Source organism: Cervus elaphus, chromosome 4 (assembly GCF_910594005.1).
Source record: "Cervus elaphus chromosome 4, mCerEla1.1, whole genome shotgun sequence".
NCBI classification, from domain to species: domain Eukaryota; kingdom Metazoa; phylum Chordata; class Mammalia; order Artiodactyla; family Cervidae; genus Cervus; species Cervus elaphus.
The window spans coordinates 46994680-47011960 of NC_057818.1; the positions used below are offsets into that span (position 1 = coordinate 46994680).

Sequence of the window (17281 nt, forward strand, 5' to 3'; positions counted from 1 at the left end):
CAGGCAAGAATACTAGAGTGGGTTGCCATTTCCTTCTCCAGGGGATCTTTCTGAGCTGGGGATCGAACCCGGGTCTCTGGCATTGCAGACAGATTCTTTACCATCTGAGCCACCCTAGGACTTCTGTCCTTAATACTGTTATTAATTAATGACAATAACTAATATTTATTGAGCATGTGCTTATGTAAAATTTCTGACAGTCTTCACAAAAACTCTATTAGATACACATAATTATCACTACTTAAAAATAAATAAACTGAGGAACTCAGACACTGCATAATTTGTGCAATGTTGTATAGTCAATAATTGATGGAAGTGAGATAATGTTAATTAAATAAGGTAAATGGCAAAAGGCACAGCCATAAAATATTTTAATAGGGTCATTTTTTATTAGGAATTCTCATAGTTTAATATATCTTGAGTGGAAATATGAGGCTTTTCTATATTCATATTAAATTTTTTTCAGTATAAGCTCCCTGATTCCCTTAGTAAACAGTGAGTATGAGGCAAAAAGAATTCCCACATTTATTGAATTTTCTTCTGGTATGAGTTACCTGACGTTCCATAATGGAAGTGACAAATGAAGGTTCTCTGACAATAGTTACATTATGCATTATTTACTATTGAGCGAGGCATGAATTCCACATAAAGGCTTTCCTACGTCCCTAACACCAAGGCTTTCTAGCCAGTATGAATTCTGTAGTGTTCGATGAGCTGTGAGCCAAGAATAAAGGCCTGCCCACATTCTCTACATTCATAAGGTTTGATACCAGGATGAATTCTTTGATGTTCAGTAAGTTGTGAACTACGAATGAAGGCCATTCCACATTCCCTACATTGATAGGGTTTCTCACAAGTATGAATTCGCTGGTGATGAGTCAGCTGTGAAACACGAATAAAGGCTTTCCCACATTCCTTGCATTCATAGGGCTTGTCACCCGTATGAATTCTTTGATGTTGAATAAGGTATGAACTACGACTGAAGGCTTTTCCACAGTCCTTACACTCATAGGGTCTGTCACCTGTATGAACTCTCTGATGTCGTGTAAGCTGTGCATGCTGTCTAAAGGCCTTCCCGCATTCTTTACATTCATAGGGTTTCTCCCCAGAATGAATTCTTTGATGTCGAGTAACTTCTGAGCTATGAATAAAGCCCTTGCCACATTCCTTACATTCATAGGGTTTCTCCCCAGTATGAATTCTCTGATGTACAGTAAGTTGTGAATGCTGTCTAAAGGCCTTCCCACATTCTTTACACTGATAGGGTCTAGCACCTGTATGAATTCGCCGATGAACAGTAAGTTGTGAGCCACGAATAAAAGCCTTGCCACAGTCTTTACAGACGTAGGGTTTCTCACCTGTATGAGTCCTATGATGCAGAATAAGTTGTGAATGCTGTCGAAAGGTCTTTCCACATTCTTTACATTCATAAGGTTTGACACCTGTATGAAGTCTCTGATGGAGAATGAGTTCTGAAGTTCGACCGAAGGCCTTCCCACACTCCTTGCAATCATAAGGTTTCTCACCTGTATGAATTCTCTGATGTTGAACAAGGTGTGAGGCACGACTGAAGGCCTTCCCACATTCCTTACATTCAAAGGGCTTTTCACCAGTATGAGTTTTCTGATGTTGAATAAGGTGTGAGCCACGGCTGAATGCTTTCCCACATTCATTACATTCAATCGATTTCTCGCCAGTCTCACTGCTGGGATGTAGGGTGAGTGATGTATGCCCACACTCAAAAGTGGGCATGTTTCCATAGGTGATCTTCACTTGCTTAAAACAGCACTCATGATTTATTTGTTGTTTTTCAAACTGGCCTTTGTATGCCCAATCTTCATCATAGCACTGAAGGCTTTCCATTAGCTCCCAGTTGAATGACACGACTTCAAAGGTATCTTTCTGCAGAAATGTCTTACACCTTGACTCCAAGTCTGCAAAATGAAAAAAAGTAAATAGAACTTGTTCTCTCCCTCTAAGAGAAATTTGAAAATTCTCCAGTAGATTAGAGAGACAAAATGAAAATAAATCACCATAACTGGTGAACTGCTTGTGTAAGTCTCAAATATTGCTGTGCAATGTCTAAAAAGCACAGGAAGGCACAGATATGATGAGACCTCACATGGTGCCAGAAAGGAACAAGAAAACAAGTTAAACCAGTGGTTCTTAGTTCTGCCAGAGGACAGAATCATCCAGAAAGCCTTGTAACAAAAGAAATGTTCTTCAAGAACCACCCCACACTGAATCAAAATCTTCAGGTGTAGGCACAAGACATGTGTGTACATACTTCTCAAAATACAAAGTTAAGATTCACATAATGTGAAATTTCTCATTTAATCATTTTAAAGTGTACAATTCAGTGGTTTAGAGTACATTTCCAGTGTCATGCAATCACTGTCACTACGTAGCTCCAGAACACTCTCATCACTCCAAATAAAAACGCTGTGCCACAGACTCACAGACACAGAGAACAGATCTGTGGTTGCTGAGACAGAGGGGGAGCGGGGAAGGGTTGGGTTGGGAGTTTGGGACTAGCAGATGCAAACTATTATATATAAGATGGATAAAGAACAAGGTCCTACTGTATAGCACTATATTCAATTTCCTATAATAAACCATAATGGAAAAGAATATGAAAAAGAATATACATATACATACACACAGACATATATATAACAGAATCACTTTACTGTACAGGAGAAACTATCAAAACATGTAAATCAACTGTATTTCAATAAAAGGAAAGAAAGAAACCCTGTGCCCATTAAGGGGCCACTCCCCATTTTGCAGTCCCTCCAGTCCCTGGCAATCACTAATGGCAGAGCAACACTAATTCTCTATGGATTTTCCTTTTCAGGGCATTTCATACAAATAAGGCATCTATATTTTTAACATTTTCCACCATGTGATGCTAGTACCAATCAAATGAAAATCTCTGCTTAAACTTTTTCATAGCCTCCCCACTGCATTTAGAATAAATTTCAAATTCAATGCCACGGTTCACAGGTTTTTGGCAAAGCAGGTCCCTGCTTGTCTTTGTAGTCATTCTGTTGCTCTATCTCCATCAAGGACAATGCATCTTCAAATTGAGTACTCTCCCCTTTCCACCCTAGGTAACAAACCACAGCCCTCCTTTGAGCATACAGAATAAATCTAGGTCTTTTCCATCTTAGATCTCTATCAGGAATCCTGTCCTGGACCCTTTACATGGCTGATTTTCTCTTCAGGTCTCGTATTAAAACACATTTTCAAAAAGCTCTCAGCACTTTCACTGCCCAGGGTGTAGGTTTCCATGGTCAATCCTGCAAGCTGTGTGGTGTAGCCATTAAAAAAAAAAAAAAGAAGATGGAAGGGGGCTATGATCCAAGAAATGCAGGTGGCCTCTAGAAGCTGGAAAAGGGCAAGAAAACCGATCTTTACCTAGGGCCTACAGAAAGGAATAAGCCCTTTGGACACCCTGAATTTACCCCAGTGAGATATATTTTGGATTTCTAAACCACCAAGTTTGTGGTAATGTGTTATGCAAGGGTAGGAAACTAATACACACAGAAATAAAACACTGAGTAACTCAATGTATCATGTCTATTCAGTCTTAACTCTGGAGTCCAGTCTTCCAGGGAAATGTAAGATAGAGCCAAGTACAAAGAAAACCAGAAATCTGGTTCTCGGTTTCTGAGCTTTGAAGTACAGATGTCTTGGTAATTTTATGCTAATTTAAGTGCATAGCAAATATAGTTTTGATTATATATACTTTTGTCCTCAAACATGGACTTTCAACTGCATCTCTGAATCAGGGGTTGGAAAACTTTTCTTTATAAGGCCAGATGATAATTATTTTAGGGTTTGTGGTTCAGGAGACAAAAATGAGGATGTTATGTAGGCACTTACGTAATAAGAGAGAAAACAAATTGCACATTTTTTATTGATGAAATTCAAAGCATAATAATTTTTTTTTTTTTGTAATACAGGTCAAAGAATGAGAAGCATAGAATTCTTTTCTGTGGGAGGTAATATTTCACTTAACTGGAGTTCAAGGTTAGTGTTCTCCAGCATCAGAATTGATGGTAAATATTTATGTTAGTGCTGATCTGTAATCAGATTTTATGTATTTCACTTTTGAAAATGTTTCATATAGATAGTACTGCCAAATACTGATATAAATCCATAAGCATATGATTTTAATTATGTATATGCCTCTCTTAGAAGGCATTTACAGAATTCAACAGGCTCATAGGCTATATAAAGACAGGTAGCAGGACAGATTTGGCCCATAGTTCAGAGTGCGCAGATGCCTGATTTATATCATTATTGTTAAGAATAATGCAATCTATACATTTATAAATTATAGAAATGACAGTATGAAGCAAGAATTTCAGATCACTAAAACAAGATTAGAATGGGGTGAATCCAAGCAGAGGTCGACAAAACTTTTTCTGTTAAGGCCTACATAGTAAATTTTTTCTAGGTTTTGTGGACTACATAAAGTCTCTGTCACATATATATAATTTTAAACTCTTATGAAATGTATAAGCCATTGTTAGCTTGTGGATGGTACAAAAAACTGGCCACAAGCTGGACATGACCCATAGATTGTAGTATGCCAACTCGTGGTCTAGGGCATAGGTAGAGTAAAAGATGGTTAAAGGTCTTAAGGTCTTACTTTGCTCAGAAAAAGAATTTCAAAGATACTATTCCATACCATCCACCAATAAAAGAAACCAGGTCTCCTTTGAGGAGTGGCTGATTTCAGGAGTGAGGCAAGAAAGATACAGGATAAACCCAGAATATGTTTTAAGTACCATACAATAAAGAAGTAGTCAAAAACAGGAAGAGGGAATGCCAAAAGAACCTAGGAGTCAACCTGAAGATGTTCCCAAATGGCCAAAGTTTTCCCAATGAGCAATTTGAACAACAAAATAAACAATCATATTTCTGGACTACAACTCATAGGATAAATAAATAAATAGCCTATACTGATAGAAGTAAATCTCTGAATAAGCAGATGAATAGGAAAGGGGGTAGGGAAAGCCCTTCCATACAGAAGAATTCCAATTAATAAATGCAGGGGCAATAAGGGACACAAAATCAACACACAGCAACACTACTGTATTAACTGTTATAGACAAGATGGATACTAAAATTATAGTGGGCAAAGTGAGGAGAAACAGCATATGTATCTCCCTCCAAGATAATTACCAATCACAGTTGGAAAAGTAGTAACCTTACAGGAAAGAAATACAGAAGAAACCTTAACCAAGTTGATCAAAGTTAACACTACCAGTAATATTAACATCATATTGGGGGTTGCAACCCCCAATATTATGCACAGAGAAGGACACAATATCACTTCTGTGGTATTCCTGCCAAAGATGCATAACCTCAATCCAACTGTAGAAAATATCAGACAAACACAAGTGAGAGACATTCTCCAAAAGAGTACTCATCAAAAGGATCAAGCTCATGAAAGACAGGAATTGTCACAAGTGGAGGATGCTAAGGAGACACAACAATTAAATGCAATGTGGGATCCCAGACTGAATCCTGGTATAGAAGGACAATAGAGGAAAAACTGATGAAATTCTAATAAGATCTGTAGATCAGTTAATAGTACTATACCAATGTTAATGTCCTGGTTTTGATAACTATACTATGATTACATAAAATTTTAACACTGGGAAGCTGAGTGGAGGGTATTTTGGAATTTCTTGTAATAATTTTGTAAATTTTGTACAAGTCTAAACTAAAATGATTTCAAAATAAAAATATTTTGGAAAAAACTTTACCAGAAAGAAGGACTTCCCTGATGGTCCAGTGGCTGGGACCCTGAGCTCCCATTGCAGGGGGCCTGGTTCAATCCCTGGGTTAGATCTCACATGCTGCAGTTAAGAGCTCCTGTACTACCAATTAAAGATCCTGTGTAGCCAAATAATAAACAAATAAATATTTAAAAAAAATTTTTACTAAACAGAAAAAAATCCTATTTCAGTCTTTAGGTGGGAAGAGAAATGCAGGTTTAAGCACATTTCTTAAAAGTCAAGTTAAAGATTATTGTACTTCTAAATTGCTTGAAAGGCAATAAAATGTGAGGGAAACAAAAAGAATGAGGAACAGAAAATATAAAATAAGATAGCAGAAATAAGAACAGACATATGAATGATCACAAATGAGAATGGATTAAATTCTATTAAAATTGATTAAAACAGGAAACTAATTCTGATTACAGTGACACACTTAAAATGGCAATTTTTAAAAAGGATAAGCAAAGATGCACCATAGTTTCTTAAACTCAGAAAAACAGGGCACTTTATATTAATATCAGAAAAACTAGAATTCAAGATTAAAAGCACCAAGTGACAAAATGAAGGATGGACTGTACTGCAAACACAATTTGCAACAAGGATCTATATTTCACCTTTACATTAATAAAAATGTATGTAGTAGCAAAATATACAATACAATTAACAGCTCTCTGAATTTGACAGTACAAGTGCAGAGAAAGTTAGAAGGACATACAGACTCTAAACCATGTAATAAAAAGGCTTAAAGAGGGGAATGCACCATCCAAAAAACACTAGTTTTAAATACACGTGGAATATTTTCCCAAACTGGTACAACTTGACTTGTTGACCACACTGGAAGAAAAAAGGCAGTGGAATGAGTTCTTTGGGCTGAGAAAAAATGCTTGCCAACACAGAATTCCATACTCAGTGAAAATATCCTAAAAGAAGGTAGAATGAAGACATTTTCATGTGGTCAGAAACTGAGAGAATTTGTCAACAGCAGACATACACAAAAGGAAATCTTAAGGGTGTTCTTCAGATAGAGAAAAAAATGATCCCAGAGGAAAATAAATGACAACAATACAAAGAAGTCAGGAGGTTGTAACTGATAACCAAGTATTCAAAGGCTCCAGTTCAATCAAGCAAGTGCCAGTTACAAATACTTGCTAACATTTATTTAGTGATTGTTATGGCCTGGCATTGTTCTGGGCATTTTCACATACTAACTCATAAAGAAGCCACAATAACTTTATGAGGAAGGCACTATTTTTAATCATATTTGCAGAGGAGAAAACAGAAGCACAGAGAATTGAAGTAACTGACCTAAACTCACAGATCTAGTAAGTGACTGAGCCAGGATGTGAACTCACTAAATCTGATTCTAGTGTATTCCCTTAGTCACTCTACATCCTAACCTCTCAAAAGGTAAGAGAATAAATGGATTGCTGAATTAGGTAAAGTGAGAAGCTGTTTTAAGAAAATAAGTATTTTTTAAGGAATGAAGACATTTGCAGAAAAAATGATGCTAATAACAGGCAAAACAGATGCCCCTGGAGAAGAAAGAGGGGCACATTCCTTTTTGAAACGAGATGAAACATGAGAGAAGAACAAGGAGGAGTTAATGGGGATAAGGGTGAGGTTCCCTTGGAAACGGATGCTCTGTTCTTCACGGCCTCATGTCTCAGGCTTTTCTTCCTTAGCAGGGTTTTGAGGGAGTTTCCTGACAATAACTCACGTTACTGTGATGAGTTAACACTCCTGCAGGGCTGTCATTGCCAGTGACTTCCCACCATTGGATCAGCCCTCACTCACCTGGGCACCATGGTCCTGTCATATCATTCACAACCATCCAGGGTTCTTTCCCTTGCTCCAGTAAGGAGACAACATCGGGCTTAGAAATGGAAAGTCCTGTTTATAGGAAAAGAAATGGGGCATGATCATGCTGTTCCCAAACTCAAACCCAGTCCCCCGGCTGCTGAGGAAGAGAGACAGTTAAACAGAGGGAGGTGTGAAGGCTGTCCGCAGGATAGGGAGGTGGAGGTGCCAAGGCACTATCCATTTGCACTTTGATGAAGCACTAAACAATTCCCTTGGAGACAGAGCAGGAACTTAGTCAGCCACTTGTAAGTCTTCCTAGAAATTCACCATGAAGAAACCAGAAACTGCATTCTCCATTTGCTCTCTCCTTCTCCCCAGGCCTCACTCTTCCTGGCCCTGCTCTATGCCCATCTGTGCCCTAGTTTATCTGTATTGCATGTGTGTGCTTGTGTGAGGGCTCAGTCGCTCAGTCATGTCTGACTCTTTGCAATCGCATGGACTGTAGCCCTTTAGGCCCCTCTGTCCATGGAATTTTCCATGAAAGAATACTGGAGTGGGTTGCCATTTCCTCCTCCAGGGGATGTTCCCAACCCAGGGATCAAACCCATGTCTCCTGCATTCTTTACCACTGATCCACCTGGGACACAAGGACTGTATTACCCTGATCTTATCATTTCTCACTGGGTTTGGTAGGTGGAAAGCATCAGTGGGCTGGAAGAGACAGTCCAGGATATTTCTTTTTCCTCTCCCGCCCTCCTTTGACCCAGGAGTTCTGGATACAGCTACACCTGCTGCTGGCCAGCCCTTCTCCACGGCTTACGCTCTCACCATTTTCCAGTGGCAGTGTTTCCTCCCTTGACCCCTCCAGCCAGAGTGGATAACAGCCTCCCACTGCTGTAGTCCCTGGCAGCCATCTTTCCTGGCTGCTCCTGTATTATACAACGTTCTTACCTAGTGAGACCAAGTTGCCAAAGTTTTCCAAAGTCACCTCCCTGTACAGGTCCCTCTGGGCAGGTTCCAGGCACTTCCATTCTTCCTGAGAGAACTCTACAGCCACATCCCTAAATGTCACCAATCCCTGAAACAATAAACCCAGGCACTATCAGTAAATGAAATGACTTTTATTTTTTAAATTACAAAATTGTTCAAAATCCACAGAAGTATAGAGTATAGTATAATGGCCCCCATGCGTCCATTACTCTGCTTCAGTCATTTAAGAGGACTTTACACATTTCCATTTTTTACCCTTGCTGTTTTCTGAGGTGAATTCCACATACAAAATTGTAGTATGTCACTCACCAATACTTTAGTATCTAACAGATTAGACTTAAAAAAAATTTTTTTTAAGATTTATTTATATTTTTTTTTGGCTGTGCTGGGTCTTCGTTGCTGAGCATGGGCTTTCTCTAGTTACGGTGGGTGGGGGATACTCTTCATCATGGTGCGTGGGGTTCTCATTGCGGTGGCTTCTCTTGTAGCAAAGCATAGGCTCTAGAGCATGCAGGCTTCAGTAGTTGCAGCACGCAGGCTCTAGAGCGCTGGTTTAGTAATTGTGGCACATGGGCTTAGTTGCTTCATGGCATGTGGGATTGTCCCAGACCAGGGATTGAACTGGTGTCCCTCACATTGTAAGGCAGATTCTTAACCACTGGCCCACCAGGGAATAACCAGAATATCACCATCACATGGAATAAAATTAACAACAATTTCCTAATAACTAGATCAAGTTTCAAGTTTCAAATTGCCTCAATTTTCTCAGAAGGTATTTTTTTTTCTCCAGAAATGATTTTTGACAGTTGGTTTGTTGAAATCAGGATTCACACAAAATCCACCCCTTGAAACTAGTTTACAGACTTCCTGTATCTCTAAAATCTCTAACAGCCCCTTTAAAAAGTTTTATTGCTATTTATTCATTAAACAAACATTTGAATCAGTAGCATTTCCCAGATTCTGAATTTGGCTCATTGCATCTTCATGATAGTGTTTAATATGCTGCTCTACTTCCATATTTTTTTAAGGGTCATAAATGTCAGAGGTTGTACTGTGTTCTTCCTGTAGCATCTCACTAGGAGGCACATAATGACTGGCTGTTTCATTTTTAATGAGGTTAAAATTCATGCAGTTGGGGGAAATAGGAGAAAAATTAAAGTCTGCCCAATGCGAGACACTCCTAGGTGCAAAGCCTTTCTGAAGAAAGGCATCTTCTTGTTGTTGTTCAGTCTCTCAGTTGTATCTGACTCTTTGTGACCCAATGGACTGCAGCACACCAGGCTTCCCTGTCCTTTACCATCTCCTGGAGTTTGCTCAAACTCATGTCCACTGAGTCGGTGAGACACTCCTAGGTATAAAGCCCCTTTGAAGAAAGGCATCTTCTACCAGCTCGCTAAGGAATACCACATATCAAACCAACTAAGATAATTCAATGGGGAAAGATTAGTCTCTGTTAAGAAATAGTGCTGGAATAAGTGAGTATCTAAATGCAAATTAACTCAAAATAGATTGTAGATATAAATGTAAAAGCTAAAATCATAAAACTTTTAGAAAAAAACACAGGAGTACATCTTCACAACCTTGGTCAGGCAATGGTTTCTTAGGCATGGTACCAACCACCAAAGATAAACAAAAAGAACAAAAGAACAAGAAGATAAAATAGATTTTATCAAAATTAAAACCTTTTGTTCTACAAATAATTTCATAAAAAAAGTGAAAATCCAACCCACAAAACTGAGAGAAAATACTGGCAATTTCTATATCAGATAAGGGACTTGAATCCAGAATGTATAAAGAACTCCTACAACTCAATAATAAAAAAGACAACCTGATTTTAAACTAGCCAAAGAATCTGAAGAGATTTCTCCCAAGAAGATATACAGATGGCCAATGAGCATATGAAAAGATGCTCAACATCACTAATCATTAGGCAAATGCAAATCAGAACCACAATAAAATGGCACTTCACATCCATTAGGATGGCTATTATGAAAAACAGAAGAAAACAAAAAAATAAAATTTCCAAAAACACATTTCGGTGAAGAAAGATGTGGAGAAACTGGAATCCTCTTACATTGTTGGTAGGAATGTAAAATGGGTAGCCACTTTGGAAAACAGTTGTGACAGTTCCTCAAAATGTTAGAGAGTTATCAAGCTACCCAGAAGTTCCACTCCTAGGTACAGAGAAACACGTCCACCTAAAAACACTGGTATATACTGACGTTTACAGCAGCATTATTCATGATAGCCAAAAATGTAGAAGCAATTCAAATGCCCAAAGACTGATGAGTTGATGAACAACAGAATGTAGTCTACAATATCCATGGAATATTGCTTGCTATAAAAATGAACAAAGTACTGATATATGCTATATCGCAGAAGTTTGAAAACACACTAAGAAAAAAAATCACACATAAAAGACCAAATATTTAATGACTCCATTTATACAAAAAGTCCAGAATAGGCAATTTCATAGAGACAGAAAGTAAATTAGCGGTTGTCAGGGGAAGAGGAGGGGAGTGTGGGAGTGATGGCTAATTCAAACAGGATTATTTTTTTTTTGGTAGTGATGTAAATGTTCTAAAATGGCTTGTGCTGACAGCTGCACAACTCTGCAAATATACTAAAAACCACTGAACAATACACTTATATGGGTGAATTTCATTGTATGTGAATTATATATATGTACAATAAATAAAGCTGTTAGTGTTATTGAAGGCTTTTGTTAATGCTGGTTAAATCTATCAATATATACCACATTAGAAATTAAAAGAGAGAAAATGTTTAAATTGTTATTCATTTATTTAAATAATAATAAGCCTGTTACATGTTAACATAAATAACACATCTGATGAAAAATAGCTGTCAAAAAAGAATTTAGTAGTACTGTTTTATATTTTTGCAAATCTCTTTAATGACTGGCTGAATGAAAGAGATTTTCATACCTTCTGTCTTCAACCTGCTGGTCAACTTAATTTTATTTTATTTTTTGGCCATGCAACATGGCTTGCAGGATCATAGTTTCTGGCCCAGGGACTGAACCTGGGCCATGGTAGTGAAAGCCTGGAATCCTAACCACTGGGCCACCAGGGAATTCCCGTCTGTTAGGACAACATATTTCATATAGCTTCTGGGAAATTCTACTGTACACTCATTAGAGTTGTGAGTGAAAAAAGGAAATAACGTGTTAGTATTATTTGAAGTTATTTTGGCCCCTAGACCTCCTGAAAGGGTCTCAAAGTCTTCCTGGAACCACTTTAAGAACTGCTGACCTAGCGCTACACAATTTAACATAAAAGACTTGAAAATACACTGTGCTGATTAAAAAAATCTGGTAAAAAATAGAGTATAAGTGTACATCAAATTTAAAAATGGCAAACTCAAAAGTAAATTGTTTAGTAGGCATCCATGTGGGTTTCCCAGGTGGCACTAGTGGTAAAGAACCCATCTGCCAATGCAGGAGACTTATATAAGAGACATAAGAGACGTGGATTCGACCCCTGAGTCGGGAAGATCCCCTGGTGGAGGGCATGGCAACCCACTCCAGTACTCTTGCTTGAAGAATACCACGGACAGAGAAGTCTGGCAGGCTACAGTCCATATGGTCGCAAAGAGTCAGACATGACTGAAGTGACTTAGCACACACGCATGCATGAATCCATGTATGGCAAAATTATTATAAGAATCAAAGTTAAAAAAAAAAAGAAAGTACCAACAAACACAAAATTAAACATAGTCATTAACAGTGGCAAGGCAGGCCTTCCCTGGTGGTCCAGTGGTTAAGAACCACCTTGCAATGGAGGGGACACCGGTTCAGTCCCTGGTTCAGGAAGATCCCACCTGCTGCAGGGCAACTGAGCCCCTGTGCCACAACTACTGAAGCCCGAGCCCTGGAGCCTGTGCTCTGCAGGAAGAGAAGACACTGCAGTGAGAAGCCTTGCACGACTACAGAGTCGCTCCACTTGCTGCAACTAGAGAAAAGCCCTCACGTAAAAACGAAGATCTAGCGCAGCCACAGATAAATAAATGAGTTAAAAAACACTGGCAAAAAAAAAAAAAAAAAACACTGGCAAGGCAGTAACAATATGTGAAGGGATGTGGGAGGGGTTGCTCAGATGATACACTAAGCTGAGTGATGAATATATCAACATTCATTTTATTATTCTTTATATCACATGCATGTTATAGATATGTTTTTGTATATATTCTTTGATAGTGTGAAATGTTTTATGATTTTTATGGGGGGGGTGACATTTAAAAATCAAAGAGAAAAAAAGAAACTATTTGGGTTAATGGAAAAGGTCAAGGTTATCTTCTCTTTGGCTCTATTTAGCCATGGTTCTGATAAGGGCAGCTCTCCTATTTCTCTCAAGAGAATATACTTCTGCTCCATTGGTACTCTGGTAAGAACACTGCTGGAGAAGAGAGGGCCACCAGAAGTAGGGGTGGGGGGGGCATCATCATTCATTCCCTGCAATGGAGGAACTGAGAGCAGGTTATCAAATGGGGCTCAAGTGAGACAGGAAAATTTCAGGATAAGGAACACAAATGTTGATATTGTTTCAAGAATAGAGGAAATTTCCACTCACCTGGATCATGGCTTTTAGAACCACCTGTCCTGCTTGGATTTCTTTAGATTCTCTGTTGAACAAGTGAAGAGTCCTGAAAAAAACAGAGTGGGGGAGAAGGGGCACATCTCATAAACTGAGCTTAATTAGAGACAGCATTTATTTAGGCTTCTCTAGTAGCTCTGACAGTAAAGCATCTGCCTGCAATGCAGGAGACCCAGGTTTGATCCCTGGGTTGGGAAGATTCCCTAGAGAAGGAAATGGCAACCCACTCCAGTATCCTTGTCTGGAAAATTCCATGGACAAAGAAGCATGGCAGGCTATATAGTCCATGGCGTCTCAAAGAGTCAGACACAACTGTGACTTTTTTTTTTTTTTAATTTAGCCATAAACCACCTAAACAGACAAGTTTAAAACAACTATACTTCTGGGGTCCCTGCTCGGCTTCTTTTCCACCTCCCTGACCCACCGCACAACACTAATACCAACAGTGCTCGCTTCGGCAGCACATATACTAAAATTGGAACGATACAGAGAAGATTAGCATGGCCCCTGAGCAACGATGACATGCAAATTCGTGAGGCGTTCCATATTTTTAGAATTCATTTGAATCAGTTCTAATGAGATGGATGAAACTGGAGCCCATTATACAGAGTGAAGTAAGCCAGAAAGATAAAGAACATTACAGCATACTAACACATATATATGGAATTTAGAAAGATGGTAATGATAACCCTATATGCAAAACAGAAAAAGAGACACAGATGTACAGAACAGACTTTTGGACTCTGTGGGAGAAGGCGAGGGTGGGATGTTTCGAGAGAACAGCATCGAAACATGTTTATTATCTATAGTGAAACAGATCACCAGCCCAGGTTGGATGCATGAGACAAGTGCTTGGGCCTGGTGCACTGAGAAGACCCAGAGGGATTGGGTAGAGAGGGAGGTGGGAGGGGGGATCGGGATGGGGAATACATGTAAATCCATGGCTGATTCATGTCAATGTATGACAAGACCCACTGACGTATTGTAAAGTGATTAGCCTCCATCTAATAAAAATAAATGAAAAAAAAAAAAAAACCCACCAAAACACTAATACCAAGAACTAATGAGTTAACAAAACCCAGCCCTTTCCTAGACCATAGGGAAACTGAAAGATGCAATCAAGGTGAATGTGCTCCATCATTCACATAGAATCCAAGCATCTCAGCAGGTGGGGTTCCGGCTGGGACAGTCTCTGTCCCAGAGACTGGGATAGCATCACCTGTTGTTAATGCTAATCTATACCCCAGATGGGGCCTAGACAGCTCCCAGTTGTTCCAAGCAGACCTCCCTTTGTGACTGAGGCAAGGAAGACTGCAACACAGACTCACTCAGCCTTCATGTGAGGACAGCACCTACAGGCTGAAACCTACAGGCTAGGAGCAGAGCATACCTGTGCAGGCCAAAACCTTATGAAAAAGACATCCTTAAACAGTCTTCCAGCTTCTCTGGGCTCAACAGGCAAAACCTCTTGGGTATGTCTCTGGCTCTGTGTTCTCCTTCCAAGTCCAAAAAGGGGCCACGCCATCCATATGAGGGGCTCTGTCAAAGCCTCCAGCCAGAGCTGGACTAACCAGATAGGAGCAAGGAAACCACAGTAATACAGGCATCTTATAAGCATACGGGCACATCCAGAGTACTGACCTGAGTGAGAACTCAGTTCCTAGAAGCCTCTTGGCCAGGCAATCCTTATTTTCTACCTAAGCCCTCTCCACTGCTTTCCTGAAGAATAAGATTCCTTCTGTGGCTGGCAGCTGCTGAGGCTGGTGGACAACAGCCTACTTCAAAATTAGGAGAATGCAGGGGGGCGTTTTTTGGTCTGTTTTTTTTTTTTTTGGCCGCACTGAGCAGGATGCAGAATCTTAGTTCCCTGGCCAAGGATCAAACCTGCAACTCCTGCAGGGGAAACTCAGATTCTTTTTTTTTTTTTTTAATTACCTTTACTTTCAGATTCTTTTTTTTTTTAAGTTAAAATTATTCATTTATTCACAAATAGTTATCGATCACATACTATGTGCTCAGCATTGGGGGATATAGTCATAGCATACATAAAATTTATAATCTCATGTGAAGAGTTATTATAACCTCATCTAGTATTATACAAATATGTACTTAGTAACTCTTAAGTGCTCTGTAAGACAGGTGCAGTAAAGAGTATATGGCAATTGGATGGAAGCTCAAATTCTTAACGACTGAACTGCAGGGAAGTCCCAGAATTCAGGTTTTTTTTTTAAGAGGCTGGTTCTAATTAGAGAGGCAAGGAGCTTACTATGGTGAGGAGAGTCAGAAGGAAGACTAAATCACTGGGGGATGATGTCAAGAAGATTTCAGAATGTGATCTGGGGCCTGAAAACCAGAGAATTTAATAGACAAAAAAAGGACAGAAGGTGGCTCAGTGGTAAAGAATCCATCTGCCAAGCAGGAGACATGGGTTCGATCCCTGGGTTGGGAAGATCCTCTGGAGAAGGAAATGGCAACCCACTCCAGTAGTCTTTCCTGGAAATCCCATGGACAGAGGAGCCCTGCAGGCTCCAGTTCATAGGGTCACGACGAGTTGGTCATGATTGAGCACACACACATGGAAAGGGACAGAAGAGCACTCTGAGCAGAGTGAAGAGCAGTGGCGAAAAACAGTGGACCAAATGTAGATGGTGTGTTTGCAGAGCAGAGAATACTAGGAGTAACTTGTATAGTTTGGGGCAGAGTTCAGACCAGTGCTGTCTTATAGAACCTTTGTGATGTGGGAAATCTACACATCTTCTGTCAATAATACAGCCAATAGCCACATGTGGCAACTAAGCATTTGCAATGTGGCTAGTCTGACCCAGGAACTGAGTTCTTAATTTTACTCAATCTGAATTTAAATTTAATTAATTCTAGAATCTAGAGGAAGATGGCTTCCCCAGTGGCTCAGTGGTCAAGAATCTGCCTACAGTGCAGGAGTTGCAAAAGATGTGGGTTCGATCCCTGGGTCGGGAAGACCCCCTAGAGTGGGAAATGGCAACCTATTCCAGTATCCTTGTCTGGAGAACTTCCATGGACAGAGGAGCCTGGTGGGCTACCGTCCACAGTGTCGCAAAGAACTGGACACAGCCAGATCTTTGTTGTGTATGTAGTTGTTGTTGTGTTGTGTGTAGTTGTGTGTAGCGTTGTGTTGTATGTGGTTGTATGTAGTATGTATGTAGTTGTATGTAGTGTTGTGTATGTAGTATGTGCATGCACTACATAATGCATGTAGTTAATGCTTACAACACTAACTATGAGGACCAGGTCTCATCATCACTGTGAATGGCACCTGCCACAGTGATTGAAGGATAAAGGTGACCAATGAATACTGATCAAATATATAAAAGTTTGGTTTTCACCAGAAATTAATGGAAGGCCGCTGAAGAACTTAAGGAAGTGATAGGGCCAGTATGGCCAGATTATTTTTGCGGAGAGGAGTAAAACTGGAGCCAGGGAGATCAACTGAAAGGTGATCGTCCTTTCCCAAACAAAGGGTCTGACCCAAGACAGTGACAGCGGAAACAGGAAGGGGATGAATTCAAGATGTTGGAGAGGTAAAATCAACAGGCTCTGGCATCTGATTGGATATGCACACAGAGAAAGAAAAAGGAGTTAGGAATTCTTTCCTATTTACTGAGTTCCTACCTCAGTTGGCATGGTTCTACATGTAAGGAAGATAACAAATCCAGCCCCTCTCCCACAGATCTCATGTTCTAATGGAGAAAGTAACAAATATTGAGACACTGACATTGATATTCCCATTTATGTGTAAAGAGGTCAAAGTTCTGTGGAGGGAAATAAAAGGGTTAAGGAGACAGGGAGTGTTGGGGGAATGAAGGGCAGCCCGAGGATGCTTTTCACTGGGAAGATGACACGTGGTACACAGATATCTAGGGGAAGTACAGTCCTAGCAGAGGGAAAAACAAATGCAAAGGCCTCAAGACAAGAGCAGGTTTCTCTGACTACAAAGAGGAAGGAGACTAGAGCGGTTAGAATGGGTGAGTGAGAAAAAGAGGGCCAGAGAGGAAGATGGAAGTTGGATCACACCGGGCTTATGGGCCATTGTAAGAACTCTGG

The 17281-nt window shown here is 39.8% G+C and overlaps 1 protein-coding gene and 1 non-coding gene across 4 annotated transcripts in view; one reads left to right on the forward strand and one right to left on the reverse strand.

The window, feature by feature from the left end:
* Positions 1 to 340: 340 nt before the first annotated feature.
* Positions 341 to 17281, reverse strand: part of ZNF565 (zinc finger protein 565) — a 36298-nt gene continuing 19357 nt past the window's right edge. For all 3 annotated transcript variants that reach the window (XM_043893233.1, XM_043893234.1, XM_043893235.1), the window contains exons 2-5: positions 13178 to 13250; positions 8550 to 8676; positions 7593 to 7688; positions 341 to 1934 (exon numbers count right to left, since the gene is read on the reverse strand). In XM_043893233.1, coding sequence (XP_043749168.1) covers positions 682 to 1934; positions 7593 to 7688; positions 8550 to 8676; positions 13178 to 13186 — 1485 coding nt within the window. In that variant the 5' untranslated portion in view covers positions 13187 to 13250 and the 3' untranslated portion in view covers positions 341 to 681. The remainder of the gene's footprint in view (positions 1935 to 7592; positions 7689 to 8549; positions 8677 to 13177; positions 13251 to 17281) is intronic.
* LOC122692907 lies at positions 13647 to 13753 on the forward strand. The gene has a single exon (XR_006340721.1). It is a non-coding gene; the product is annotated as a U6 spliceosomal RNA (small nuclear RNA).